Source organism: Onychostoma macrolepis, chromosome 19, assembly GCF_012432095.1.
Source record: "Onychostoma macrolepis isolate SWU-2019 chromosome 19, ASM1243209v1, whole genome shotgun sequence".
NCBI classification, from domain to species: domain Eukaryota; kingdom Metazoa; phylum Chordata; class Actinopteri; order Cypriniformes; family Cyprinidae; genus Onychostoma; species Onychostoma macrolepis.
Window position 1 is genome coordinate 17,792,850 of NC_081173.1, and position 16,815 is coordinate 17,809,664.

The window sequence follows — 16,815 nt, forward strand, 5'->3', positions numbered from 1 at the left end:
TTAGGACAAAATTGTGCTATTAAATTATGTACAGACTTTGTTTCAAACTAACTAGTATTCACTACATGTGAACTCCATGTCTCCAAGACCTTATGAACACTTCTTGCAACTGCAACCCTACCCAGCACCCTAAAGGTAAAAACCGTCATCTCATATCAGGCCAGTCAACATCCAAACCCAGCCTATGTCAACGAAACCAGCCAGCTCCATAAACAAGTAATGATTTATTTAAGAACAGGCAGTTGTATGAAAAGAAAAAAAAAAAAATCTCCTGATCTAATACATCAGTGTGGCTGGAGAGTTCGGTAGGCAGGGCTTGTGCCGGGCGGCCCAGGAGACAGATTAAAATGGCTGTTATTAAAGGACTGCGGGCTGTTCCTCTTACTTATTAATACGTCAGTGGGCTCCTTGAACAGGCTCTTCTGCTGAAGGGCCAGTTGTTGACCCTTGCATGACTGGCAGGTTTTTATCCTGCAGATTTTGTTGTACAGTAAATCGCATACGTGTGCCATACTTTACACAGCGGGGACTCGCGCACCAGATGGACAAGATGCATGTTGACATGAACTTGAAGTTAAGTGAGGAGGATGGATTTCCTCTCAGAGAACAAGCACACAGAGGGGTCTGTTTCTCAGGTTGTGGTGTGATGAAGAAACAGGCTCCCTACCGGTCATGCTAAGATAAAGTAGCGCACATTTCTTAGAGTACCGCCACATGCACAGATGCATTGTGACAGCGACATGTACTTTTCTTGGGGCGTAATACAGCAAGGCGCCTCGTATTGGTAAACTCTTTCCGGGGAAGAGCGAGTAGTAAATTTCCTGGGAGGTCTATGTGTGTTTGTATGTCACTGCAGAACAAGGTGTGTGTTTTTATGTCATGTTCCATCTTCGTCTGTCTTGCTGGTGGCAGAGGACGAGAGGAGCGAGAGCCGGTAGGTGTGGGTGTTTGGACTCCCAAGAGCGTGTTCTGTCAGGGAGAGAGTGCTGACCAAGCATAACACTTCAAGGGCAGACGGAGGGGACTGCTGTATTAGCCGTCCCGCTGGAACTCTTCCACTTATCTGCAATGGCAGCCCTGAGACCACCGTAGACGCGGGAGGAGAGGGTATATGTCCATTTGCGTGTCACAAATTGATGTACAGCCACTTCTGATCAAAAAATGTCACCGCAAACATGCAGTTCACACTCTGAGGCAACACTGCTGACAGGATTACGTCAGATAAAAACTGACGCAATATTAAATGTCAACTTTCTGCAACCACACAAAACTTGAGTGGAAGAGAAGTAGGGCACTAAACATGGATTATTGATCAGTGGCATCTTCGGTGGCTTTTTGGCAGTCAGGGTTGATTTTTCACTTCGGGTCAAATATGCTTTTGGACAACAGATATGGGTCAGATACAAAATAGCAAAATTGATGGAGCTTTATCATAGCATTTAAAGAGATAGATCACCCAACAATGAAATTCTGTTGTTATTTAGTCACCACCATGTTGTTCCAATCTGTATGACTTACTTTCTTCTGTGGAAAATAATTTTTTTTTGTCCATACAATGACGGTCAATGTGGTCCAGTGTTTTTTTTTTTTTAAACATCATTGACCTTCACTGTATGTTTAAAAATTATTGAATTGGCATTCAAAATGTCTTCTTTTGTATTCTGCAAAAGCAAGTAAGTCATACAGGTTGAGTAAATGAAGACAGAATGTTCATTTTTGGGAGAAATATCCCTTTTAAAAACACACACTTCACAATCACACAGATCCAACATCCCATTCCGCCTACTCAGGTTCACTGGAAAGGCATGCCTTTACCTATGTTTCTGCAAAACTCAAAAAATGCACCTATAAATATGACTCGCTGCAGTTTCCAGTTGAAATGAACACTAGAGGCAGTAAAACTCTGACAACTTGTATTCGTTTTCACACAAATTATGATTTACAGGGCCAGAATTTCGATTAAGAAAGCCTAATTTTCACACAATTCCTTGCACAATATTATGTTATGACCTCAAAACAATTTCAATATGCTGCAAAGTTGAAAACTGATACTTTTAAAGTTAGCATTACATATACAGCTTCATGTGTATGGGTTTTCTAATGCAGTAGGTTTGCTTGGTAGCTCACATGATATGGCATTGCAGCTCTTTGGTATGTAGTAAATGTGCATTTTAGTGCCACTCACTAGACATTTCAATTTGAAACTGCTATGAAACATGCAATAAGCACATATTTTCAATGAGCTTGGGTTGTATAATTTCACATTAAAAAAAAGGCAAAAGTTCCCTTTGGAAAATGGAACTGATTGATAGCACCCATGCTAACATCCATTTAAGTCACTTCAGTTCTACTGAATAGTCAACATAAGTAGGCCACTTTTCTACTCTTAAAATGTTTTATTAGGGGGAAAAGGCACCTATTTTACCTGTCAGTTTTCTTCTTCTTCTTCTTGAAGCTGCTTGGAACGTAAGTCTGCACAAAGGTAGCTCTCCAGGAGCAGGATTGGAGACCCTCCAGAGAAGTAATTCAAGACAGCTCCTTAGCTCTTTATTTTACCTTTGTTGTGCTTGCCCCCTTAATTGCTGCTTGTAGCTAAATTTTAATTTGCTCTTATCATAGTTTTAAATGTACTTTTTGCACTAGCTGGAATAGCAATAGTCTTGAACTGTTCCTGACACAAAGTGTGAATGCAGCAAAAACAGTAATTTTTTTGTTACCAATGCCATTATGAATGCGTACAAATGCTCTATTTGCAGTGAGCAATTATTTCTTTATTATATGAACAAAAGTGTTTTCAATTGACAGGGGGGTGATATGAAATGTCACAAAAAATTCAAATAGTTCAATGTTGTACAAAATTCAAATGACATTTTCTTTTCTAGCCTCACAGAGCAGGATTAGCAGCTTGTACAAACCACGAGCAGAAGGAGATGTAGAAGAACTGATTGGAAGCAATTTCATTTTTTTGCTTTTTTTTTTTTTGTTTGGGTTCCTTCAGGGACATAGGAGTGACACACTTCACCTTTAAGAAAAGCAGAATCCCTGCGGTCTAAGCTAGCAGCTGCTCTGTCTCAATCAGTGTGCAGTCAGCTCGCTCTATCTGCAGTCAAGCAGTGCCAGAGAGCTCAAGCAGAGCTGGGAAGTTAAGTCTTGAGAGAGGCTCACTGCTAGAGGCTGCTCCTTTAGCTGCAGCCCTCACATACTTACAGCCGCTCTAATTGGACCACAGGAAGTTCAGGTGTGAGCAGGGAGAGAACAGAAGATCTTCCCACCAGGTGGACACTAAAACCCTCACTGATGCGGCCCAGTATATGTGCTAATTGGGTACCAGGCTGTTTCGGGGGCAAAGAGTAAATGGTTGTTTGTTGATTTTAAGAGGGTCGGATCATGTCATAACTTCGTAAGGCTTTACCTCAGAGACTTCTCTCTGGAAGCAGGCAATTAGAAGAGGCCGGCAACAAGGTCAAAGGCTTGTAATAGCTTCGGTTTGGACTCTTATTAAAACAAAAGGTTGTAAAACAGCACGGGACATCACTAACTGATCTCAAGAGCTGCTCGTGCAACAGATGCACACACAAAAATATCAACTCAGTCCTCTCTAGCAGTCTGCAGTCTCCTGCGTGAGCGCATGTTTATGTGTATAAACGCCTTCAGCACAGCACACAGGAAAAAGGATGAAGTTGTGCTGCTATGATTTTGTGCCATGAAACCCAGAAAACCCTGGAGGCAGATGAACAGTACCAGGAAGGAGAATAAAGCCTCCTAGGACCAAGAGGAAGAGAGATTTCTCTTTCTGTCTAGCTGTTGTTCTCTCTCTGCCTCCTCCTTTCTGGGTCATGGATCTCTGTAGAGGATTGGATCATATACAGTGGGATTGGAAAGAGACAATGTCTGTACTCACGCTTTATGGGTCACAGGCACTTAATGCAGGTTTAATGGATAAACAGTGGGTGTTTAAAAATATGCAAAGTGCATTTGAGAGTCACATTTATGCAAAGGCTGTCTGGAAGTTTTCAGCAACATGTCATTTTTCTAGGTACATTCACACTGACGGTGAGCGAGCAGAAGTGATTTGTTTTCAATGAGAGTTGGTGATCAGAGGCAACATGCACTCAAAAAATGGATTTTTCCTGCTTCTGCAATTTGGTTAATTAAAGTGAGCTAATGCAACACAACTCTTCAACATTTTGTCACAGCTTAATTTCATTGTGAGCAATCAATTTAAATGTGTCAAATGGAAGTTTACTTAATCCATTTGTGTAGGGACTACATGAGGCATGTTGGACATTACTGTGAACACTATTTTTTTCAAATCTGTTCTTTAATTCACTTAGTACTATACCAAATTACATCAAGGTTATTTCAGTCTTTCTTGTTGTATGCTATAAAGAAACAAGTAAATAGGCAATCTTTAGTACAAATTGAATGTAAAATTAAACAAAGGTAATATAGTAGCAACATATTGTAGTAATATTTTTCAAAATATCAATTTAACAGTATTAAGTAATAGTACAAAGTAAGCTATACAATAATGCTGAGCAGAGTTTGACTTGCGTCACTGTACATTCTGTCCTCATTTAAAAAAATGCTGTGTGATATGACAAAAATCACAATTTGATGTTTAATCTACACTGCCGCTTGGGGTTGGTAAGGTTTTTAATATATATAAAAAAAAGAGAAATATCACCAAGGCTGCATTCATTACAGTAAAACAATAATATTCAAAAAGTTATTACAATTTATAAAAATGTATTTTTTTTTATCATTATTATAAAGATTATATAGATGGCAAAGTTGAAATGTCAGGAGCCATTACATTGGCCAGTGTCACTTCAAAAATCATTCAAATATGCTGATTTGCTGAAGAAACATTTCTTTCTAACCGTAACAACAGCAGAAGCATCATGGGAATGAGGCGTGACATTGCTGATTACAAAAGTAGAGCAGCTTAGCCTAACAAATGCTCAGTCTGAACGGTCACAGACAGTATTTTAGTCATTTTACCCACACATATCACTGCAAGCCATTTGTGGTCATTCTTTAAACAATCTCAAATACAATGGACTAATTTATAACTTGAAAAAAATTGCACATCAAGTGTTTACCATGAAAAATGATTCTGATGGCTGGAATAAAAACACAAGGACACTACAATCAACCAAACCAATCAAAGTTCAGTCTACAGGCTTATACAAAAAGCAGCACAACCTTCAGCACAATTTCTAATAATTCAAGAGCTCCAAACGGAGATTTAAGAGCATACAAACATACAATATTTTCTTTTAAGAGGGAGTCCTCCACTACCAAGTCAGTGGTTCGGTGCACAAAATCTTTTTTTAAAGGGCACAACAGACTATTCTAGGCAACGGGAGGGACTTGTTGAGCTCAGTGAACCAGAGTATGTAGTATAAAACCATTCAAAATGCCAGTGACTGAGCAATTCTCTCTCTATACGCCTTTCCTGCATGTTTATATTTAATTCCCTTTAAAGTCTCCAAGGACAATGTGACAGTGTGGTAGAATAAGAGTTAGGTGAGGCATTGGACACAGGGGTCCTTGATTCGCAATAATTCTTTGTGACAAAGGCTCAGCTGCCGCTAGCGCACTGAGTTCAGAACTATTTGAAGTGGCCTTGCAGAGCGTTTTGTGCACGGATGGCATATGGCTTATGTAAAATTTCTTTAAGCCATATTTGGTGCTCAGCAAAACTCGTGCTGTACGTGTGGGTGTAGGAACCCACATGTAGAGCCCTGTGAGGTTCCCCTCTGGATTTTTCCCAGTTAGCACAAGCCTTTCCATTTCATTTACAGAATGAACAATGGAAGTGAGACGGTGGGGTATTGTGTTGTGTTTGTTATGAAATGTGCATGTTCGGTCTGGTCTCCACAGCTCGTCTTGATTCTGAGAGTCCCCTGTTCCTGTTGTAAAGACTACACAACATAAACAGACATGGACTCCTGCAGTTGCATCTGTATTTGTCCATGCCCAAAGCCATCTGCATGTAATCTCAATAAAAAGCAGAGAAAATGTATAAAAAACAGCACTGCAAACCCACAGATTAATTATACACCTCACAGATGTCGGATGCAGGCTTAAGGCGGCGCCCCACCAGCCGATTTTTCAGCCGTAAACTTCATTTACATAGTCATCGGACAGTCAGAGGGAGTCCTGGCCGTGTCTCTCAGTGGGAGAGTGTTAACAGCCCTGGCGACTCAAACCTCTGCTGAGTTAATGGCTCTGCCACTGGGGCGGATTCTCACGGCCTTGCTGGGCGTCCAATGAGTTTTTTCTCACACGGAAGAACTGACGAGCTTTATTTGAAGACATTTTGTGGCTTGGAAGTCATCCAAACTTATATCCCATGAATTGTTAACTGTGATTCTGCAACTGAGCTATTTTCTAAGGTTCTCCTACACTGAAATGACTAATAAAATGAGTAATTAAATAAAAAGAAGAGGCAGAACAGACTGTGTTTATAGAAAGTAACTCTATTTCTAACTCAAGCTGTGCATAAACATATACTCTCAATAGTAAGCCCTGAAGGAATAAATACACCCATGCATTCAGAGAGAAAAGATACTAAACAAATTGCATGCTAATTCAGTCTATTACAAGTCTGTCTGTGCGGTATTCCTGTTTAGCAAGCTACACATAACGGGGAATTGGAATAGGGCCTCCTTGAAAACGAGATGGTGCATCTCAAGGGGTTTATCCTCAAGAATATATTTGTTGCAACTGAAAAGAAATGTCATAGGCTTTAGTCTGTGACCACTCTTCAATTTAGAACCAGTTATTTTGACAGAATGTGGCCAGATTTCAGCAAAAACAGTCAGTAGGTATAAGACCTTAGACCAAAATTGAGTTGCTTTGACTCTAGATAGTCCAATAATGAAAAAGTTAATACTGACTGTCGACTGACACCAAGGAAGATAACTATAACTAAAGTTTTAATAATAATTTTGATTCTATGAGAATAGGTAAGTCCACATCACAACTATAACGATAACGACACCTATAGGAACGCTATAGTTGGAATCACTTCATGCCGACATTAACTGCAGCACACATTTAAAATAAAAAGGACGTTGATGTGGATGCTAATATAGTTATAGTTATCTTTACAGTTATTTTAGACACAGTATTGACAGTTCTTCTTTTTTCAATTTCATTTTTGCTCCAAGTACGAAAAATGTTTCAAATTTAACTGACACGTCTCACAGCAGTGGTGTTTTATTTCCTGTATGAATCTGTATTTTTTTTAGACTGATTAAACTTACTAGCATATCAATATATAACATACAGAAAGAGTCGCTGAAAAATCCCCACCACTAAAACATAGACTGACATTCTGGAACACAGACAAAAGCAGAGTGTTACAAACACTAATAACTTCTAGAGTTGGACTGTATATCAAGACTTTTGGAACAGCGCTCAGCCCATCAAACTGGCTGAGGACTAAAACAGAACTAGAAATAACTGTAGTAAAATATCAAGTAAATTACATTCCAAACACAACACTGACAACTATGTTGCGGATTTTTTTTTTTGCTCTGCCAGAGAAAATATTTACAAAAGAAGCCAAAGCAGGAAGTGTTGCGAAAACAGGCAACGGACTGATCCAACTGTTTTATGAAAAATCAGCAATTTTGGAATATCGCCTGCCCAATCAAATTAGTTGACTGCAAATAACTGTTGCATAGTGATATATATTACTTTTGCAACCAACAAAGGAAAGGAAAAACAAGATTGCTTTGTGGAGGCAGCTAGGTTTATGAGCACATGCTGTTTATATACTTAACCTAAGGACAAGTTCTGCTTTAGCCAGACAGAGTTGCCTGATGATGTCATTGCTATAGATAAACGGCCTAGTTAGGGTTAAGAGGATGCTCATATCTGTCCACAAACACAGAACCTGACGGCTTCTGCATCTGTGTGATGTCAACAAGAGGGATGTTTATGCAGGGGTACAATGGAACCCAGCCAATCATCTCTGCATATAAAATGACAATGACAAAAACAAAACCCTTAATGAAGGTAACAATATCCAAAATCTCTTCTAAGGCAGCATGTAATGACTCTTAGCATCTTTAATTGCGCAGATAGCATTGATGGATGTGTGTGCCCGTCCTACCTGAGCAAAAGGGCATGGGTACGCTCCAATGGCCGTTGAGCTGGCAGGTTCGTGAGGACTCGCCCTTCAGTTGCCGGCCACCCATGCAGCTGTAGCGCACCGTGGCGCCAAAGGTGAATTTGTCCCCGCTCAGCACTCCATTGGGAGGAGATCCAGGATGTCCGCAGTCCACCACTATTCAATACACATGCAGACGCAGAAAAGTGCGAACACGGTTAGTGGAACGGCAAACACTCCTTCAGTACACATTCACATATGATTATACGAAAACATAATAGACTTGAAACAAAGACGCTTTTTACTTTTAATTACACAATCATTCCGGTTGATCCCAATAATTACGGTGCTAATTCAGCTTCCTGCAGGAGCACTAAGATCAGCACTTTCTGAAAGTTTGCTCCTTTCCTTAGCTCAGACCTCACCGCTTGTGCACACCACTACTAAAATTAGAACATTTTTAATGGATATAATTTAATTTAAATATAATAATTTAATGCAATAGTAAAATAATTTAATATAATTTATTTTAATTTAATTAAAATGGCATTAAATGTGCGCGGAAACGTCATTGAGCTAACATTAAAAATTATATGTAATGTCATTTGAACGGATACAGTCTTTATGCTTAGATGTAAAACAACATAAAAAAATAGAAGTGAAAAGTAAAAAAAAAAAATCTCATTCATTATTAGCTGTATATATATTTGTATGTCAGCAGAAAAGGTGTTCACAAACAGGTGTGAGCACAAATAAATATAAATAAAGCATTGAGTAAAGTGTGCCAATCTCATAACCATTTGAGAAACAATAAACACCTTTCATACAGACCTAGACTGCAAGCAAACATCAGCATTTTTATGTAGAATTTTATTGTAGGGTCACTTTGGTAATCAAAGAGCCCAGCAACTGGTGTTAGGATCAAACATGTAAAACTACAGGGAAGATTATGCAGACACACAAAGCAGAAGTGACGACTGGGCAAAAGGGCAGCTCTGACAGCAGGGAGTCTTGTCAGGGCAAAATGTAAGCTCAGGCCCCGTCGACTTCGCAGCTGCTGCAGAACATGTCTTACTGAGCTGTACACAGGCTGAGGATGTGCTGTGTTTCAATTTTCACATATTAAAACAGGGATCAGATAAAAAAAAAAAAAAAAAAAAACTGACATTGCTAATTAATCTGCCATGGAAATCTGTGTTCCACCTGTCCCTCAATTACAAGCACTGATCTTAAACAGCGGGAAGAGGGTCGTGCAAATAATTCCCCTCAATTACAGGAATGAATAGGTAATTAGCACCACAATGCCACTGCCAAATTCTCATTGAAAGATGCCAGAAACATACCGATACACTCGGGCAGCGGTTTGTCCCACTGACCCGTGGGCTGGCAGGTGAGGACAGGAGAGCCAAACAGGTAATAGCCGGGGTTGCAGTCGTAGAATACCACCGTGCCAAAGGTAAAGTTTCCATGCTCGATCTTACTCTGCCTGATAGAGTTGGCTGGAATCCCAGGATCAGAGCAATTGACAACTGAAAACAGAGAAGAAAGGAAGAGGACAGAAACGGAGACATGTGTTATTTGGCAGAAGCACTAAGCAAGTGACTTCTGAGGAAACAAGTAGGTCAGATGCTCTATGCCTGCAATGCATGCAGAATGAGAATTTGCCATTTGTAGTATGTGTCACAGACATCCACATCCAAACATACTGTTAGGACACAATAAAAATATCTGAATCTTTGTTAAAAAGTGACATTAAATTTGAATAAAAACATTTTTAAATGTAATATTGAAATATACAGTATATCTTATATAAATATTATGATTTAATTTAAACTATGAAAATAATATTATAAATAAATACATTTTTAATACAATTTTAGTCAAACTGTGTTAGCATCATGTATCATACAGTTACATGCCACAATAAGTGAATGCACACATGCAGAATGAATTATCACAGAGCATGCAATCTATTTTTGTGTAAAAACAGTATAACATCGTCTTTCCTTGCCAGGCATCAATGACAATTTTTGTTAGTGTACTTTCAGCCACCAAACCCCACAACTGGCAGCCACTTAGCAACATCGCAACAGCCGCTACCCCCTTCCTTACCCACAGAGTGCACTGCGGTGCTTTAATTTTGTCAGGCGGTGGATCAGGCAAAGCTCCGTGTGAATAAAAGACTTAACTTTTCTCCCCACCTTTACATGTTGGTGGTGGCTGGCTCCACTGTCGGTTGGCCTGACACTGAGCCCGAGAAGGGCCCTCCATCACGTATCCCATGTTGCAGGAGAAGCTCACCACATCATTCAGGTTGAAGCCATTGCCTACGGTACGCCCATAGATGGGGCTCCCTGGATGCCCGCAGCTGATGGCTGGAGATGACAAGTGTGAGATGTTTTAATATGGCATAAGCACCATGTTAAATAATAAATTGAGTGTTGCGCTGTGGGATGAGTTCTTTCCGGGAGCTGTTTTCTCACAACAGGTACATATTAAATGACGGAAACATTTTTAGAGCGTGATTAAATTATGGAAGAAAATAGATGTGCCCTTTATATTGATTGGTCACTGCAGGAAATTAGTTCATTTTTCCCTCTGTAATTTCTAATCATTTATTTGGTAAGTTGCCAACTCAAAAGCAATAAATCAGATTCAGGTTCTCCTTGATAAAAAGGCAATTCAAAACCAGCACTACAGTCTAAATATCAATGAATAGAAACAAAGGCAGGTTTTATGAGGCAGGTCATTTTAAATGGGACACAATCACATGTACACATTTATCTGGACCTCTCCTGCTAAACAACAACAATTCTTTAAATATAGGGCTCAATGATAAAGATGGCCAAGGACAAGTCAGTGTGAGCGTTTTGGGCCAGTTACTAAAAATGTTACATATAATGATCAACGTATATACATTTTTAATGCCTTGAAAATCTAAATGTTTAGCATCAGTAAGAATGTGTTAAAATAAAAAGCAGTAATGTTTTGCATCTTATGCCATCATTTTACAGCAAAAGTTTTTCGAATTTATGGACTTAAAATTATCTGTATAATTTATAGCTATAAAAAATTAAACAAAAAAATAAAAATGACAGATTTTCTAGAGAAATTTCTTCATTTATTGAAAACCTTTTTTTATTAAATGATTTTTTATTTTTTTTTATTTTTTAGAAAATCTCAAAATGCATTGGTCTCGTTATTGTTCAAAATTTTGGAATCAGCAAGACTTTTTGGTAACACTTTACAATAAGGTGTCATTTGTTAACATTAGTTAATGTATTAACTAACATGAACAAATAATGAGCAATACATTTATTACAGTATTTATTCATCTTTGTTAACGTTAGTTAATAACAATACAATCATTCATTGTTAGTTCATGTTAGCTCACAGCGCATTAGCTAATGTTAACAAACACAACTTGTGATTTTAATAATGCATTAGTAAATGCTGAAATTAGCATTAAAGGTGCCATAGGTGATTGTCTTCAGAAACATTTTTTTGTTATTCTGGTTGAAAGTCTCTTCCCATCCTGATAGCAATCATTAAGTTAAGTGTTCTAAATCTATTTATCTGTATTTATATATTCTGTGGAAGGTGTAGAACCAAGAAATGTTCGTCCAATCAAAACGCTAGGTCTGAGCGTTTTAATTGGCTTTCCTACCTGCCTGTCAACGTATGTATTTGCATACCATCATTAGCGCGTTCACGCACGCTGTGCGGACAGAGCAAGAATGGCAGGCAAACATCAACAACCCAATCTTCCTTCTTGGTATTGTAGTACTTTTACTAACTGTGCTGTAAAGTTTTCTCACTGACACATGATGTAGCCCAGCGGTTCCCAATTCCAGTCCTCGCTCTGTGCATGAACTGTGTTCCGATTGACATGCTCCCTACACAGTGTTCATTACTCTCCACTCCCTGAGCAGGGGAAATCCTTTGAAGTTTATTTCACTTTGGAACATTCACTCACGGATTTGAGCTGCACAGCGTCTTCACACACAGACGAAACTTACTAGAGAAGTGTTAAGTGTGACATAATATACCTCTGTAAATAAATACAATTTAAATTCACATCTCGCACACTTTAATGTCTGTTGTGTGTTCAGGGGGGCGTGGCTTTGGACGGCGATTGCAGGGAGGGTGGGATGTTCGCTTTCAGTGCTATCAGATTAAAGTTAGCATTTTCCGAGATCTCCTATTGCACCTTTAACTAAGATTAATAAATGCTGTGGAAGTATTGTTCATGCTTAGTTCATGTTAACTAATGTTGTTAACTAATGTTAACTAATGAACCTTATTGTAAAGTGTTACCGACTTTAAAAAAATATATATTTATGTATTAATATTGAAATTAATAAATTTATTCAGCAAAGATGTATTAAATTGATCAAAAGCGACATTGGAGACTTACATAGTTACACATTTTTTTATCTATTTTAAATAAATACTGCTCTTTTAACTTTATATTTAGTAATAAAGAACCCTGAAAAAAATGTATCAAGTATTAAGCAGCACAACTGTTTTCAACATTAATTAATTTCCTGAGCACCAAATCAATATATTAGAATAGTTTTTGAAGAACCATGTAACACTGGAGTAATTTCATAAACATGAAAAATCTTACAGACTCTAAACTTTTGAATGGTAGAGTATATATAGCATGACATTTTGTCTGGAAGTGTGTCATCTAATAGCGCTGTAACTGTCTATGTGTGAAGGGAACATTAGTCCGATGAATGAAATCCCGCTGTTCTAATAGCAATGGGCAACACGGTACCATTTGTGCTCAACTGCAGGCATTTGCTGGCTGAACGAAGCGGTACATGCTGTAAACAGAAGATTCACACTCAATGCCTTCGGGTGAGAGCTGTCACTCTGATGTTCAGTTTAGACGTTCAAATTCTATCGTTTATCAGAGTACATACAGACAGCAATGTAAATCAATCTAACAACAGCATACTGCCTTTTAATTACATGCCAGGTTGAGTTTACTTCATTTATATGGAGAAAGTATTAGACCTAAACTGTCAATCAGTATCAGATATGGAGCCGATGTTAGCAGTGCAAGTTGTTGTTATCTACTGTGTATTGTGACTACACTTGTAAGCCGAAAATGACAGGCCAATCCTCACGTGTCTCACCGTAGGTCTCCACAATGAGTGCTGATTAACTCCAGAGTCTAATTCATACACTGTGCTCCAGAAGGGCTCTTATTTAATTAAAGTGAAATTTCTTTCGCTGATATGACACATTTAGAGGTATATTTGCTTTTGTAATAGCTCTTCCAGGCTACAGTATATTTTGTTCCTCACTATGCGTCTTTTCTGCACTCATAAAAAGCCACAGTTCATTTGCATAATCACAGTTGTAATTTGTTTCTCTTTGCACGGAGGCAATTTCCCTTTCATTTAAAGACTCTCCGTAGCCCAAATTTCCAACCAAATCACTGTATACTAAAATAGCTCAAAATGTACCCACATATTTTCCTCTTTTTTGTATATTACAAGCTGTGATTTTAGCTTGATACGCTTGAGTGCAAGATCAATCATTATTTTTGCTCAGTTTTCCTAAGAAAAAAATAAAATAAAAAATGTTTGCAAGCAATGTAATTCATAAAATACATTTTAAGCATCTATATATATGCTTATAAATGAATTTTGTGAAAACTGATTGCAAACTTTGAGGAGTACACCAGCAAATAGACCCCCAAACTAAAAGAACTGCAAAAAAGTCCAATATTTATTCATTTCATTGGGTCTTTAAATTGAGTAAACGATTAATACATCAAGTATGTCAGCTGCTATTGGTTAGATCCATTGAGGACTCACAAAGTCTGGTGCAACTTGTCTGGCAATAAAATTGGCTTTCTTCTCTTTTGCTTTATTCCATTTCAGAAAGTGAGAGATGATTTGTAGATGCAAAACAGCTCTGTGATTGTTTCAGACGCCGTGTTAAAGTAATGTATTGGAGAGGCAACAATCACCATTATCAAAAGAGACATCTCAATAGCCCAGTTTTCATTGTAATTGACTGCTATTCTCTGAAAGATCATGCAGGAGATGCCACATGAATGAACGTTGAATCAAATCAAATGACAGTCAGATATTACCAAATTTGAGAAGTAGTTCTCAAACATTTTTGCTGAGGACTCAGATTTGATCTCAAGCAAACTAGACCTACAACCCATTTTAGGTTACAACCCACATCTTAAAAAACAACAACTTTAAACTATTTGCTGATTTTGTATAAGTAGATAATGATACAGTATCACACAGCTTTCAAGACATATAAAAATGTAGGATCAGCCCTGCCAATTCGTCATCACTCGTGTCCCTTAAAGGTATAGTTCATCCAAAAATGCAAATGACAGAATTAGCATTTTCGGGTGAATTATCTCTTTAATAAACTGGAAGATGATGTGGATAAATCCTGTAGCTTCAAATACTGCAGTTACTTCACTCCTTTCCCTGCAGCTCCTTTTTATCAGCTCATTTAATCTAAATGTTCTTCAAACAAATAAACGCCCCCATTGAAGTGAGGCAGACTTGCTGCAGTGCGTGTCTGATAAATGCAGGCTGTGAGCGTGGACCCAGTGTGTCACTGTGCAGTGGGAGATGACAGTGACGGCACATTTTTTTAATATAAATAGCTCCCTAAATACAGAGGGCTCTTAAGGTGGATTCTTTAAATGCCAGTGCCATTTAAGAAAGAGAAACAGAGCTCTGAGGAGTGTCTGTGCCATGATGTCATGTCCCCTTATGCTTGTTTGCAACAGAGTTACTCTCTGTGCCCCAGATATAGTAGTAGTTTAAAACTGCAACACTAGGATGAGCTAAAATTAGGGCTGTCGATTGATTCAAAGCTTTCACTGAATTAATTCCATGTTAACATTATTGATTATACCCCATATGAGGATATTATTGTGGCGAAATTTAATATATTATTATTAGTGCTGTCAAACGATTAATCGCATCCAAAATAAAAGTTTTTTATATGTGTGTATATTTATTATGTATATATAAATACAAACACATGCACATGCACATATATAGATTTAAGAAAAATATGTTATGTTTATATATTAAATGTATTTATATATAATATAAAATAAGAATATAAATGTACATACATGTAAATATTTTGAAAATATATACTGTATGCGTGTGTATTTATATAATAAATATACACAGTACACATACATACAGTGCCCTCCAAAAGTATTGGAACAGTAAAGACAAAATTGCTCTGTTGGCTGTGGAGTCAAGACATTTGCAAATATGATTAAAAGATGAATATGAGACAAAACTACAGAATGTCACATTTTATTATTAGACGTTTCAACACATATATGTTTTACCAAATAAAAAGAACAGCACTTAGAGTTCATCCCACTCATTGATGCGAGCATAAGTATTGGGACAGTTGAACATAAGGCAGATAAAAGATTAAAAGCTATTATTGGAGTTGGAGATCCCTTGTGCACTATCACAGCAGTGAGTCTGCGTCTCATAGACATCACCAGACTCTTGGTCTCATCCTTTGAAATGTTTTTCCCAGCCTTTAATGCAGCCAATTCCAATTGTTGCTTGTTTTGGGGAGTTTCTGCCTTTACTCTCCTCTTCAGCTGGTGAAATTCATGTTCAATTGGATTTAAATCTGGAGATTGACTTGGGCAATCTAAGACTTTCCATTTCTTTGCCCTTATAAATTCCTTGACTGAACTGGCAGGGTGTTTTTATCATTGTCCTGATGCAATATGAAGCACTTCCCAATGAATTTGGTGGCATTTTCTTGAATATTGGTAGGCAAGATAGTTTTGTACCCTTCCAAATTCATTCTGCTACTGTCATCATACATTAAGTCATCAGTAAAGTTGAGAGGGCCTGTTCCAGAGGCAGCCATGCATGCTCATGCCATGACACCACCTCCACCATGCTTTACAGATGAGGCTGTATGCTTGGGATCATTGCGGTTCCCTTTTTTTCTCCACATTTTTGCTTTCCCATCACTTCGATAAAGGTTCATCTTTGTCTCATCGGTCCATAAACACCGTTCCAAAACTCTTCTGGCTCACCTTTGTGCTTTTTTGCAAACTCTAATCTTGCCTTTCTATTTTTGGAGCTGGTCAGAGGTTTGTATTTTGTTGTGTAGCATCTGTAATTCTGTGTCAAAGTCTCCTGAGGACAGTAAATTGTCAGAGCATCACCCCAGCTTTCTGGAAGTTGTTGGTGATTTTACAGACATGTCTTTTAGGGTTCATTTTCACAGCTTTTATGATTTGTCTGTCATCAACTACTGTTGTTTTCTCAGCTGATCAGGTAGTTGTTGGTTGCTGGTGGTTTCCAAACTCTTGATTTCTCCATGCCCTTTGTTTTTGCTATAGCACTAACTGACTTCCTCTTTTCTCTTAGCATCCAAATTGCTTACTTTTCTCTCAAAGTCAGCTCCCTCGTCTTCATCCTGGTTTGTGTGTGTCATCATCAAATGCAAGATTCAGAATGCAGAAGTAATGGATGTAACTGATACGACACATTCCCTGCTTTTAATATCTGAAGAATTAATGCAAGAGGACACAGCTGATCACTTAGAAAGACCTGTGAGGCAACCGTTCCAATACTTATGCTCACAGGGATGAAACTCTAAAAGTGCTGAACTTCTTAGCTGGTAAAACATCTATGTGT

General features: G+C 38.1%; 1 protein-coding gene across 1 annotated transcript in view; it reads right to left on the reverse strand.

The window, feature by feature from the left end:
- csmd3b (CUB and Sushi multiple domains 3b) overlaps positions 1-16,815 on the reverse strand; it is a 420,302-nt gene that overhangs the window by 34,020 nt on the left and 369,467 nt on the right. Inside the window, 3 exon segments of the mRNA XM_058753321.1 lie at positions 8,132-8,305; positions 9,472-9,657; positions 10,330-10,503. Of these exon segments, the coding sequence (XP_058609304.1) occupies positions 8,132-8,305; positions 9,472-9,657; positions 10,330-10,503 (534 nt within the window).